Source organism: Nicotiana tabacum, chromosome 23, assembly GCF_000715075.1.
Source record: "Nicotiana tabacum cultivar K326 chromosome 23, ASM71507v2, whole genome shotgun sequence".
In the NCBI taxonomy this organism is placed as follows: Eukaryota; Viridiplantae; Streptophyta; class Magnoliopsida; order Solanales; family Solanaceae; genus Nicotiana; species Nicotiana tabacum.
The window spans coordinates 142707669-142721654 of NC_134102.1; the positions used below are offsets into that span (position 1 = coordinate 142707669).

The following is a 13986-nucleotide window of genomic DNA, read 5'->3' on the forward strand; positions in this document are numbered from 1 at the left end:
CAACTTTTGAAATTTGTTTTTAAGATAATTTATCTATTTAATTTAAGAAATTTTTCTTTATAAAAAACAAAAAAGAAAGTAACAGTAATATAAAATAAAATCAATCTACTTGATGTTGCCGTTTTAGAACACAACGGAGAATGTAGCAAGTTAGTAAGTTTTTCAATATTATTAATCAAGATTATTTGCAAAACACAGAACTAGTTAACTATAGTTAAGTATTAATAATTGGATTCTGCTTTATCTTGGGCTTCTTTAATGGACCAAGATCAAATTCTTGTCAGTTGTCTCTTTTTATATCAGTTGTTTAGTAAATTGTTTTATTTTTATTTCTCTTGTAATTGATGAATTTTTTACTATATAAAGATTCTTTTTTATCAAACTGAAAATCTTATAAGAAAATATTAAACTACGGTCTAAGTTATTGAAAACGTTAGACCATAGACAATTGAAAATTATATGAATGTATATATGACCCGAGTCTAATGTTATTCGGAAGGGATAATTTCTCAATAACTATATTTACTCTATTTTTCAAAATAAAAATAAAATATAAAATGTGAATTTCACTAAAAAAAAAATGAATATTTGCATAAATCAGCCTAGAGTGCGGGACTTGGGCTTCCTCGATGTGGATGGCCTGTGCATTATTTTGGGCATTTCTTATTGGACCAGTCTCTATAAAGGTACTCTCACATGGGTAAAAATAGCATGGGCTAGCCAGTTTTCGAAAAATAGCCAGAATTTACAGATTGAAAAATAGTCACTATTTTGCGTTCCAGTATAATATACTGGAGATTGAAGCACCTGTGTATGAACTTCCAGCATATTATGTTGGAACTCCAACACACGAAAAGTTCTAGTATAATATACCGGAGATTGGAGCAACTAGTATATTATACTGAAAGTTCAGTATATTATGCTGGAACTCCTGGAATATTTTTCGGATTTTGAACAGTATTTTCGTTCAAATTTATCTTTATATAAAAAATAACTAAATTTTGATTATTTTGAAACTGTGGCTATTTTTTAATTACCACTTGTAAATATGATTATTTTTGAATTTCATCCCTCACAGGCCCATCACAACCCAACACAAGAAACAGTTTTCATTCTACTGCAAATGTAACCTGGTGGAAGAAACCTTCCCTGTGCCAAATCATAAACCCTACTATGCAGCGTTAAACCCCCAAATTTGCCACTTCTGAGCTGCCAGAAATTCACCGGAAACCGCCAAGCGCCACCAGAAATGGCGTCAATAGTATCAGAAACGGTTCCAAAGTTCACTGCTGAAGCACTCAAATCCGCAGCTAAACAATCTGAACGTTGCCATATTGTTCCTCTCCGCCTTCGTAGAGCTATCAAAAAGTACCTCCGAGGTAAAGTTTCAACCTTTTTTATTTTTTATGGACGTTTGTTCAAACATTGATTTCGTTAGGATGTGCTCGTTTAGAGTTTTTTGCTGAAATAGTCCCTCAATTATTACATTTCATTCTTATAATATCACCTTTAACATATTTATTCCTTCAAGTATGCAAAAATTGCAATTTTGACATTATACTGAAGCTGATTTTCAGCAGCTTCGGGCAAAATGATTAATTTGTGAAACACCTGTGCTGGGAGAGGTGGCAGCTGGCCCGGACACCACGGTTATGGGAAGAAGATTAATTATTGAAAATGGGGTTTACTTATTTGTTAGTCAAGTTCTTGCGTTAAGATTTAGAGCTTGGTATTTCCGGTCCTAAGAGCTTGATAAGTGTTTGATGTAACCTTCATTTTTGTATAGAGTTCTACTGATTTGATTTTATAGTGGAGTGGATATAGAATTCATGCTGAGAATATATGCAAATAACACGGACTTGGTAGGGAATTGAATTCTAGTTCTAATGAAACATTGAACACCATGTTAGTTGATCCTTTTGTTCTCTCCAAGATTATGGCATATATAAGATATCAACGGAAAAAAAGTAGTAATTAGTAACAGTCATTGGTTCCCTTCACATTAGCAACCAACAATTTCATATTCAAATCATTGCCAAGTACAGCTATCTTTCTTTTGCTGCCATACCTTTCTTGGTTTTGCAGCAGCCACCACTTTTCATATGCTTCAAATATTGATACCTTTGTGTGAAGAGAATTATATGTTGTTTGAGTTCACTGTGATATTGTATGTCTAAGGAGATGAGAAGGCTTGATTTGGAATCATGTGTATGTGAGGCACGGGAATCAGACTCTCTTGCAGGACTTTTAAGAATTTCAGAAGTTTGAAATTCTGTTTTGGGGTTCTTTGGCTCAATGAGAACCGTAATGTAACAGAGTTTAATCCCATTAGGTGTGAAAAAGTTCTCAATTTATGTTTAAAAGATTTTTTTCTATCAAAGGTTATATTTCGAGGATAAGGTTAAATCAAGAGTGATACTTGTGGATTATTTTAGGCCAAAACTCTGCCCATTTAGTCACATCCTACCAATGGCCCCAAAGAAAATGGAATGGATGAGATGACTTGTGTAGCTGACTCCAACTAATTTGAGACCGAGGCGTAGAATGGTTGATATGCTTTTATTCTAAGTTGCTCGGACTCGGGTGCGGGTGTTCGATACGGGTGCGGATCTAGAGGCCAGATCCTTCATGATCTAAATTTAAAGATTCGGGGATGCGGATCCAGGTACGGATACAGGTGCGGGGATTCGGCTAAAAATAATTCAATTATTTAAAAATAGAGTTATAAAAATATGTCTAAATTATGAGACATTATGTGAAAAACTTACAAGGTATTCCGAGAAGGAGAAAATATTGAACAAGAGTAGAATTTAACAAGGAAATAAAAGGAAAAGGACAGACATAGAAATTTATATATACAAGGTATTCCATTTTCTTCCATATCACCCTAACTTTTGATTTGTTTTCAAAAATCGTTGTATCTGTCCCAAATTTCTTCGTTGATTTTGGTCAAAGTACCCAAAATCGGTTGACCAGATCCGACACGGATTCCACACCCATACCCACACCCACGTCGTGTCGACACGGGTACGGCATTGAAAGTGAAGAGTCCGAGCAACTTAGCTTTTATTTGCTCTCATCTAAAGTTTTGTGCTTGGGTTGGGTCTATTATTGTGTTGTAAGAGGAGAACTCAACTGATTAGAGATTGAAGGCATAGTTGATTATGATTGAGTATATTTTTCTGTTTGATATCTCACAAAATTTTCGTGTTTGCGCTTGTTCTACTTATTTAAGAGCTAGGGTGCCGACCCCAACTAGTTTGGGATTGACATGCAATTGATTGATTGATTGACATGCTTCTGTGTGATCTCACTCTAAAATTTTGTGTTACGGCGGGGAATACTTATTGCAAAGCAAGAAGAGCCAGCCCCAACTAGTTTGGGATTGAGGATAGTTGGTTGACTGATTGATGCTATTCTATTAGATCACAATCTAAAGTTGCCTTTCGGGTGGATCTAATTTATTGCAGAGCAACAGGAGCCACATATGAAGAGAAAAGTGTTGAGGTTATCAGAATCATTCAGCCAAATAAAGGAAGTGAATTTGATGCTGCCAACCTCCACATCCAAGGAGCTCGTGGAAGATCCTCTCAAGTCTGTTGAATGTTCGCAGCGGTGGAAAATCAAAAGCGTCTATGGTGACATCGGCCTCAAGTATAGGGAGGATGAAACAGTGGCCTATGTGGCGTCCCGTATGCCTGCTGTCTACTCTGCTCTTTATAGAGTGCTTAGTGAGGTAAACAGATATGACGTCCCATTGAAATGCTTTATATTATTCCTATTTTGTTCTCTGTTTCAGATGAATTTTCCAAAATATGGATTTTGAAACATGAATATGAATTTGGTTGCTAAAAGTGATTGCTTTTATGTGATTTTACTTTAGGTACGTAGAAGATTGCCTGGGTTTTCACCGGCTAAGGTGTTGGATTTTGGGGCTGGGACTGGTTCTGCATTTTGGTGAGAAGATTATTGATATTGTGTGTAGTTGATTTCTTTTGGTTAATTGTCATACCAATATGTTAATCTTGGTTGACCCTTTGGTTCGATAAGTTGCTCAATTGTGTGGTTATGCAGGGCACTTAGAGAAGTGTGGCCACGGTCATTGAATAGAATTAATTTGGTAGAGCCATCACAGTCCATGCAGCGTGCCGGACAAAGCCTTATAAAAGGTACATTTCTGCTGTTTTTTGGACTCCTTCGGATCTGGAGAAGTCTGACACTCTTAGTAAGCATTTTTTGAATCCTAATTACTAGCTAATTACTACCTTGCTGATCAGCTCATTAATATTTCTGAGTCACTGGCTTATGTGGAAGTATTGTTTTATTGTGCTTTGTTGCTGTCAAAATATTACGGAAATCAAATCTATTCTTCAGACACAAAGTAATACAAGTCTATATGTGTACATCATATTAAATTTGTTTATAAAGCTGATGCAACTTCCAGCCTTGCAAATTGTCCTCTTATCAGAGTATAGAATTTGCCAAGAAGAAGAAGATTTTGTATGCTTTGAGCTTTTATCATGTTTATATGAATGAGATTGGCTGAGCTTCACAAGCCATGACCTAAGATGTCACATCTTGGAGTCATTTGCTGTTGTCCCCGGGACTTTATGTGCTGCATGATATTGTGGCCTGTTACTGTTGTAGATCAAAGGAGTGTCTAGGCTTGTGGTTAAGGACTGCTTTCATGTTTCTGTCTTTAGCGGTTTTGAGTGCTTTACTTTTCATGTTTGCAAACCTATAGCTCCTTTACATATATTTTTATGACTACTCTACTACTAGATTTAGAAAAGCTGATAAAGGTGGCAAAATATGTCCTGTAATTTCTGTAGGTCTTAAAAATTTGCCACTCATTCAAAGTTATGGAAGTATTCAAGCACTCTCTCAGGATGTCAAAAAGAGTGACAGACAACATGATCTTGTGATTGCTGTAAGTACAATTTTGTTGTAGTTTGTTAGCTCCTTAGAATTTGTGTAGGAGCTGCCCCAGTTTTCATACTTTTGCATTCCCTGGATGCTCCCATTATAATACTTTATTACTTCATCAAACTAAGAAGTATGTTTAATTGTGTTTTCATTGTTAAGAATATATTGATGTGGTGCTCTGTTGCTCCTGTTTTGATTATGTGAAGCTATTTAGTGTCTTGTGCTGATTAGTTTTTAATTTTGTCTGATTGAAGTCATATGTACTTGGAGAGATTCCATCTCTGAAGGACAGAATCACGGTTGTACGCCAGCTCTGGGAACTGACAAGAGATGTTCTGGTAGGTTTTAAAGTCCATAGTTCAGCAGTCCAAAACCAATCCCCCCACCACCACAACCACCACCACAAGAGCCTGCTGTTCCACTTCTACTACAGACTTATTTTGCATGCATCCAAGTGGCAGTCATTTTCATTAAGCCTCAACAGTTAGTTGATTCATTATATTTGTGTTATCTGAAGTTTCTGATGGTTTAGAAAAGTGCTTTAGATCTTCAAGTACTATATTATATGCTTTTCTTCAAAGTTTTCACATTTTATTGATGAAGTTAGTTCTAGATTCGCCAGTTCAAGTATTATCTAAAACTGATAACATGATCATGATCTTGGAATAAAATAACAATTGTTTTCTTCCTCTCTCTTTGTTTGTGTGTGTGTGTATATATTAGAAGAAGATACAGGGGAAATCTCATTGACACGGTTGTAGTTCTACTAAAATATCTTTCTTATCTCTGTATCAAAAATCTTCTTTTTGTAAGGAAAAAAAGCTATTTCCTCTCTAACTATATACTGTTGAGCAGGTTTTGGTTGAACCGGGAACACCACAAGGATCTAATATTATATCTCAAATGCGATCTCACATTTTATGGATGGAGAAAAGGGTAAAACTCACATTTTTGGTTTTGCTTGGATGGAGAGGAGGGGCTGTTTTTTTCTAAGTTAGGATGTTTATTCTAAATGATATTTTGCCCTTCGTTTTAAAATTGTAATTTCTAGAAAAGTCGCAAACTAGAAGATGCATCTGGCAAAGAATGTAAAGCATTGACGACACTAAAGAATGGGGCATATATAGTTGCTCCGGTAAGTGTAAAGTTTCTTATAAAACTGCCTAAATAGATTTTGCACTACTACTTTTCGATCTCAATGTATTTATTCTTTTGTTTGCAGTGTCCGCATGATGGACGTTGTCCTTTGGATAACACTGGAAAATATTGTCATTTTGTTCAACGCTTGCAGAGGACAACATCACAACGTGCGTACAAGGTTTGCCTCATAGTCCTTTTCCCTACAAAATGTGCACTCTGAATTTGATGAAGTCTCTTCTTACTCCCTAGAATCTAGTAATATCCCATAGGGTCAGATATATTCCACTCTTAAGTTCCCAGCTAAGAATATTTTCTTACTGGTCAATATTGTCATTTTTTTTCTTTTCCGTTTCCTGTGTAAGCTTGCATTTTCTTTTCCCCAATACATGGGTATTAATCATGTTTCTGATTCCGTTTCTTTCATGGTCTGTTAGCGGTCGAAAGGTGAGCCTCTACGTGGCTTTGAAGATGAAAAGTTTTGCTTTATCGCTTTTAAACGAGGACAACGGCCAAGGCAAGTTGTTCATCAAGAATACAACATGCCATTAGTTAAATTGTTTTTAGCTTGGTATATCATCACAATTGTGAAATTCCATTGTTTTTGTTTCACTACCTTAAGCTAACCTTTAATTGAACTTATTGTTTGTTTCAAATAGAGAGCCTTGGCCGCTGGATGGCATGAAGTTTGAGACATTGAAGGAGCAGCATGCCAGAAGAAATCCGGAGGATTTAGAGATTGACTATGGTATTTGCTATTAGTATTTTGATTTGCCATCTAAGAACTTTTACATTTATCTAGTACCTGGTGTTTAACACATTACAAAGTAGTGACATTTCTCTTTTTATGTCAGAGGACCAGTTCATCTCAGAAGATGAGGATGTTCAAGATGAAGACCCCATCTGCTATGATTCTGATGTTACAGAAACAGATGCCATTACTGAAAATGATGATTGGGAGGAAGAAGGCGAAGAAACGGCCCATGCTGATCTTGGTAGTGGTTGGGGAAGAATCATATACAGTCCTCTGCGAAGGGGCAAGCGGATTGAAATGGACATTTGTCGATCAATGGATCGAGAAGGCACTGAAGGGTCGTTTGACCGAATTGTTATTACAAAGAGCAAAAACCCAACATTGCATCATCAGGCTCGAAGATCGGTCTGGGGTGACTTATGGCCCTTTTAAATTTTGTTAGAAAAATGGCCCTGGGGGCTTTGGTCAAGAAGTAAGAGCGGAGCGCATGATGTGTGAATTATGCGCACATGATGAGTCTGAACCCTGCAGCAGACAAAAACCTGGTATTTAAGTGGAGAAGGTTTCAGGGGCGGGCCACTATTCACTGATTTCTAACTATGCACAACTGACGCTTGGCGATTTCTTGGATCTTAAAAAAAGATTTATTAGAAAAAATGTGAAAAGCATAAAGTTGAACAGATTTCACGTGTGGGCAAAGGTATTGTAATGCATGTATTTTTTTCATAGCTAACTATTACTTGAGGAAAGAAAAATGAGTCAGATGGTTATTCTGGTAAAGCAGAGGATAAGATTGAGCAGAGGTTTGCTCAAATGGCACTTTGCTCAAGAAACAATCGAAGATATAAATGTGAATTCTGCCCAAACGATTTTACCGTTTGCATGTAAATCACGAGTTTCTTTTTTCTTTTGCAAGTGAAAATGTGAATCATGTATCGATTAGTCAATGAAATGGTTTGAGAATTCCTAATTTTAGTGGAGGCAAAATACTAAATGCTTTTTTTTTTTCCGTTCGTTTAAGCTTTAAACAAAATTACTCTATATATGTACTAGTTGTCGGAATTATTTGATACATACATAGACTAGTGATATATCCACGTGTAAAAAACAGAGAATAGTACGAGAGAGATCACGTGCCTACATGGAGATTCGGTCAACACTCCATTGATTTGGGATGTGTAATTATTAATCTCATGTGATTATGTACTCCCTTTCCAAAAGAAGAATAGTTTTGTTACTGTTTGAAAGGTGAATGATTTTTCAATTTACTAATTTTATGAGTTTTCATTTTAGGTGATGTTTTAATAATTTGAGGAAATTTCTTTTTCGTTTTAAAAAAATAACTATGGTCTATGGTATGACTAAAGTCACTTTTTTTATGAAATAATATTTTCCAACGTGAAAATATTTTCCGAAAAGATATACATTAAAGATTATTAAAATATCAGTAAATAGCAGGATATTTGCATAAAATTTTGTAGTATATATTTAACACTTTTAATTGAAACACTTTTTTCATGGAAGAATTTGATCATGAAAAATATTTTTTGAGAATATTCTTTGTAGTACCAATCACACCCACAACCAGAAAAATAAATCGATCTTTGAGTCCTCATTATTTGTAGAGTAGCATGTACTTCACATATTATTATTACATTATATTATTTTCTTAGAATAAAAAGAAGCAAGCGTCTGTATCAAATTTAGGGGCAGGACAGTTTTTTGTCTCTTTCCTTGGATATATTTTGTCCCTTTGTACTTTTCTCAGTCCTGTTTCTTTTCTTTTGGTTTCCTCTTCATCAGGTAAGGATGCACCAAAAAAGGAAATTGACACTTGTCGAAGATATATGAGCTCGCTAATAACAGTACGGAGATTCAGAATACCTCTTTTTTGAGTTTTGCAACTTATTTTACCCTAGGATTTCTTATACAAGAATGACAGTTCGGTGTATAAAGTATTCTGTATTTACGTAAGGCCTGTGAAGGATATTATCTTAAGGGGTGTAATATATACAGTTTATTTTAATACAAATATTAATGACTATTTGCACGACTTGAATCCGGGACTTATATGATTTCTTATACAACTCTGCCAAAAAAATCATATTGTAAGAAATTAGAATTTTCTTCCTTTGATGTGTGTTACCTCGTTATTGTATTTCTGCTATACGATCAATCAATCAAATGATGGAAAAAATTAAGGCGCATTTTCCCACTAGACGTTATGTTGCGTTTTTATTAAGGGGCTTGAATGAGAAATAGAAGAGGCACCTCTTGGGTGTGAATGAGAAATGGAAGAGGTACCTCTTGGATTGCACATCTTCATCTTACCCTTTCATTGGGGGTGTGAATGGGAAATGGAATAGGCACCTCTTGGATTGCACATCTTCATCTTATCCTTTCATTGGGGGTGTGAATGGGAAATGGAATAGACACCTCTTGGATTGCACCTCTTCATCTCACCCTTTCATTTTCTATAAATAGAGAGGCTTAGCCTCATTTTCTACCACTGAAGAATCTGAAATCTCTCCCCTCAATTTTCTGCATACTGCATTGGTTTTTCAAAAGCAAAACGTAAGCATTTTGTGTGATTTGCTCCGCCATTTGAGTTCGCCGAAATTCTGTGATTTGAAGTGTCGCTATCACAGAATAGTTATTCCGTTCTATCTTGGGAGAAATTAATCCGCAACCTTGGGCATTGTGAGGGGATTAAATTTCTTAAGGAAACACAAGAAACTTGTGGGCTCGGAATTTTTTCTGCTTTGTTTTTTCCTTAAACTAACATTTATTGATTTACTGGTTTTGAATACAGAGTGATAACAAGCTTAAGGAATTTAATATTTATTTTTGTATTCATCTTACATTCTGTTTTGGGAGACTAAAATCTTATTGATTTTCTACTCCCGTTTTGGAGATTAAAATCTTCGGATTTTCTACTCCACTTTGAGATTAAAGTCTTTGTGACTTTCTACTCAATCCGAGATATAAAAACTCGGTTGCTTGTATTCGGTTTGAAGATATAAAAACTTCACTGAGATACTAATTCTGTTTGTCAATTTCTTTTACAGAAAATGACAACAAGTGCAGAATAACAGAATGGTTCTGTTGGGACTACTGCTGCAATGGCAACTGCGTCTTCAAGTCGCACAACTCCTGCACCGGTGATGGCACCGGCAGAAAAACCCGAAAAGTTTTCCGGTGTGGACTTTAAGTGTTGGCAGCAGAAAATATTCTTCTACCTGACCACACTCAGTTTACAGCGCTTTATCAGCGAAGACGTTCCAGTTCTGGGAGAAGAAACTCCTGAAAATGAGCGATTTGTGGTCACTAAGGCATGAAAGCATTCTGACTTCTTATGCAAAAACTATATGTTATGTTGCTTGGAAGACGGCTTATATATTATTTATAGCGTCATGAAAACATCAAGAGAATTTTAGAATGCTGTTGAAAAAAAGTACAAGACTGAAGATGCTGGACTAAAGAAGTTTGTAGCCGCCAAATTTCTAGATTTCAAAATGGTTGACGGTAAATCTGTCATAACGCAAGTCTAAGAATTGCAAGTTATTATTCATGACCTCCTTGCTGAATGTATAAACCGAGTCAATATTTTTATTCAAGATATTGATTATTTTACTAATTATAAATTTATGATAGAAGGTATGGTCATAAATGAAGCGTTTCAAGTTGCGGCATTTATTGAAAAGCTGCCTCCGCTGTGGAAGGACTTTAAGAATTACTTGAAACATAAGCGCAAAGAGATGATGCTTGAAGACTTTATTGTTTGTCTACGGATTGAAGAGGACAACAAGGCTACTGAGAAGAAGTCTCGTGGAAATTCAACAATTATGGGTGCAAATATTGTTGAGGAAGCTTCAACGAGTAAAAAGAGAAAAAAGTTGTCTGGTCCAAAGAATTACCCAAGCAAAAAGAAGTTCAAAGGTAATTGCTACAACTGTGGAAAGGTTGGACACAAGGTTACTGAATGTCGTGCACCAAAGAAGGACAAGAAGAAAAGTCAAGCAAACATGATTGAGAAAAAATGATGAAATAGACGATTTATTTGCCATGCTTTCGGAGTGCAACCTAGTCGGAAATCCTAGAGAATGGTGGATTGAATCGGGGGCAACTCGTCATGTTTGTGCTAACAAGGAGTTGTTTACTTCTTATGCTCCCGCTGGACCCAACGAGACAGTTTTTATGGCAAATTTCGCTACTGCAAAAATTGAAGGAACGGGCAAGATAGCTTTGAAGATGACTTCTCGCAAGATTGTGACTCTAAATGATGTCCTTCATGTTCCTGAAATGCGGAAGAATTTGGTCTCGACATCACTTCTAGTCAAGAATAGCTTTAAGTGTATTTTTGTTTCTGACAATGTTGTAGTTAGTAAGAATAAAATGTATGTAGGAAAAGGCTACCTTACGGAGGGCCTTTTGAAACTCAATGTAATTGCCATTGATATGAATAAAATTCTAGCTTCTTCTTACTTGCTGGAGTCAAATAATTTATGGCATGAATATTTAGGCCACGTCAACTTCAAAACTTTGCGAAAAATGATTAATTTGGAAGTATTGCCTAAGTTTGAATGCAATAACTCGAAATGTCAAATATGTGTGGAATCAAAGTGTGTTAAACATCCTTATAAATCAGTTGAAAGGAATTTAAATCCTTTAGACTTAATTCACACAGATATTTGCGACATAAAGTCAATACCATCTCGCGGTGGGAAAAAGTATTTCATAATTTTTATTGACGACAGTACTTGAAAAGGTAAGTAAATATGAAGCAATTGAGGCATTCAAGCAATATAAAAATAAAGTTGAAACGCAACTAAACAAAAAGATCAAAATGATAAGAAGTGATAAGGGTGGTAAATATGAATCTCCTTTTGAAGAAATATGTTTGGAATATGGCATTATTCACCAAACAACTGCCCCTTTACTCACCGCAATCTAATGGAATTGCGGAAAAAAAGAATAGAATGTTAAAGGAGATGATGAATGCCTTATTGATAAGTTCGGGTTTACCCCAGAACTTGTGGGGGGAAGCTATTCTTACAGCGAATCAAATACTCAACCGAGTTCCCCATAACAAAACGCAATCTATTCCATATGAAAAATAAAAAGGTAGGAAACCCAACTTAAAATATTTTAAAGTGTGGGGGTGTTTGGCTAAAGTGCAAATTCTTAAACCCAAAAGGGTGAAGATTGGACCGAAAATGGTTAATTGCGTTTTCATAGGATATGGAAGAAATAGTAAAGCATATCATTTTTTGGTTCATAAATCAGAAAATTCCGATATTCATATTAATACGGTAATCGAATCCGATAATGCTGAATTCTTTGAGAATATTTATCCGTATAAAAATGAATGTGAGTCGTCTAGTAAAAAGTCTAAGCGACCTCGAGAAAAAGAAAAAGAAATTACGTTTAATGAGGAAAATCCAAAACGTAGTAAACGTCAAAGGACAACTACTTCCTTTGGACCAGACTTTCTGACATTTTTGTTGAAAAATGAGCCCCAAACGTTCAAAGAAGCAATGTCTTCCTCAGAAGCACAATATTGAAAAGAGACAGTCAATAGTGAGAAAGAATCCATATTAAGTAATCATTCTTAGGAATTGGTTGATCTTCCTCCGGGAAATAAATCTTTGGGTTCTAAATGGATTTTCAAAAGAAAAATAAAAGCTGATGGTACTATTGACAAATATAAGGCAAGATTAATTGTTAAAGGGTTTAGACAACGAGAAGGTCTTGATTACTTTGACACATACTCGCCGGTAACAAGGATTACATCTATCCGGGTGTTAATAGCGTTAGCTGCCGTGTATGGCCTTCAAATCCATCAGACGGATGTAAAGAGAGCCTTCTTAAATAGAGATTTAGAGGAAGAAATCTATATGAAACAACCTGAAGGGTTTGTAATTTTCGAAAAAGAAAAGAAGGTGTGTCGACTTGTTAAGTCACTTTACGGACTAAAACAAGCACCAAAACAATGGCATGCGAAATTTGACCAAACAATATTGTCAAATGGTTTCAAGATCAATGAGTGTGACAAATGATTTATAATTAAGAATACTCCAAATCAAATAGTCATTGTTTGTTTATATGTGGATGATATGTTGATAATGAGTAACGACATTGCTAACATAAATGCTACTAAGCGCATGCTTACTAGTAAGTTTGATATGAAAGACTTAGGAGTTGCCGATTTAATTTTGGGAATTAAGATCCTTCAAACTCCTCAAGGTCTAGCTTTGTCTCAATCTCATTATATTAAAATGGTACTTGAAAAGTTCAAATATTTGGACTTTAAAGAAGCAAAAACGCCAATTGATTTAAACCATACTCTTATAAAGAATAAAGGTCAAAACAAGTCTCAATTGGAATATGCTCGAGTGTGGGGAAGTTTGATGTACGTTATGAATAGTACACGACCTGATATAGCTTGTGCGTTAAGTAAGCTTAGTCGATACACAAGTAATCCCAACCAAGCTTATTGGATAGCAATGGAATGAGTTTTGGGATATTTGAAATATACCCAAGACTATGCATTGCATTACAATAATTATCCCGCAGTTGTTGAGGGATATAGTGATGCAAATTGGATCACCAGATCAACGGAATCAAAATTCACAAGTGGATACGTTTTTACCATTGGTGGAGGAGCAAAGTTTTGGAAGTCGTCCAAACAGACATGCATCGCCCGCTCTATAATGGAGTCCGAGTTTATAGCTTTAGATAAGGACAGTGAAGAAGCTGAATGGCTCTTGAATTTCTTAGAAGACATTCCATTTTGGCCCAAACCTGTGGCACATGTATGCATACATTGCGACAGTCAAGCAACTATATGAGGGGCTGGGAGCGTTATGTATAATAGGAAATGTAACGACCCGACTTGTCATTTTAAGAATTTACACCTCGTTCAGTGACTTAAGGTTTCGAGCAGCCTCGCAATATGTATTATGACCTGCGTGTGTGGTCGAGTTTGAATTACGGATGATTCGGAGTGATTTGGGACACTTAGTTCCTAAAAAAGGAGCTTAAGTCTTAGGATTTTGACCGTAGTCGGAACTGTATGCAGACAACTCCGGAATGGAATTCCGTAGGTTCTGTTAGCTCCGTATGATAATTTTGGACTTGGAAGCGTGTCCGAAAAATTATTTGGAGGT

The 13986-nt window shown here is 35.8% G+C and overlaps 1 protein-coding gene across 1 annotated transcript; it reads left to right on the top strand.

The window, feature by feature from the left end:
* Nucleotides 1-1092: 1092 nt before the first annotated feature.
* LOC107774157 (rsm22-cox11 tandem protein 2, mitochondrial-like) lies at nucleotides 1093-7790 on the top strand. Its single transcript, XM_075246527.1, has 12 exons — nucleotides 1093-1379; nucleotides 3471-3736; nucleotides 3884-3957; nucleotides 4075-4169; nucleotides 4833-4930; nucleotides 5181-5264; nucleotides 5782-5862; nucleotides 5978-6061; nucleotides 6149-6244; nucleotides 6501-6580; nucleotides 6723-6811; nucleotides 6918-7790. The coding sequence occupies exons 1-12, from the start codon at nucleotides 1250-1252 to the stop codon at nucleotides 7247-7249; spliced, it is 1509 nt and encodes a 502-aa protein (XP_075102628.1). The 5' UTR covers nucleotides 1093-1249; the 3' UTR covers nucleotides 7250-7790.
* Nucleotides 7791-13986: the final 6196 nt, after the last annotated feature.

Bases quoted from the DNA above. Each gene is read 5' to 3' on its own strand.
- LOC107774157 (XM_075246527.1), top strand. From the start codon at position 1,250: ATGGCGTCAATAGTATCAGAAACGGTTCCAAAGTTCACTGCTGAAGCA. The intron at 6,245-6,500 runs GTTTGCCTCATA...ATGGTCTGTTAG, and splicing joins CATCACAACGTGCGTACAAG to CGGTCGAAAGGTGAGCCTCT. The intron at 6,812-6,917 runs GTATTTGCTATT...TTTTTATGTCAG, and splicing joins GGATTTAGAGATTGACTATG to AGGACCAGTTCATCTCAGAA.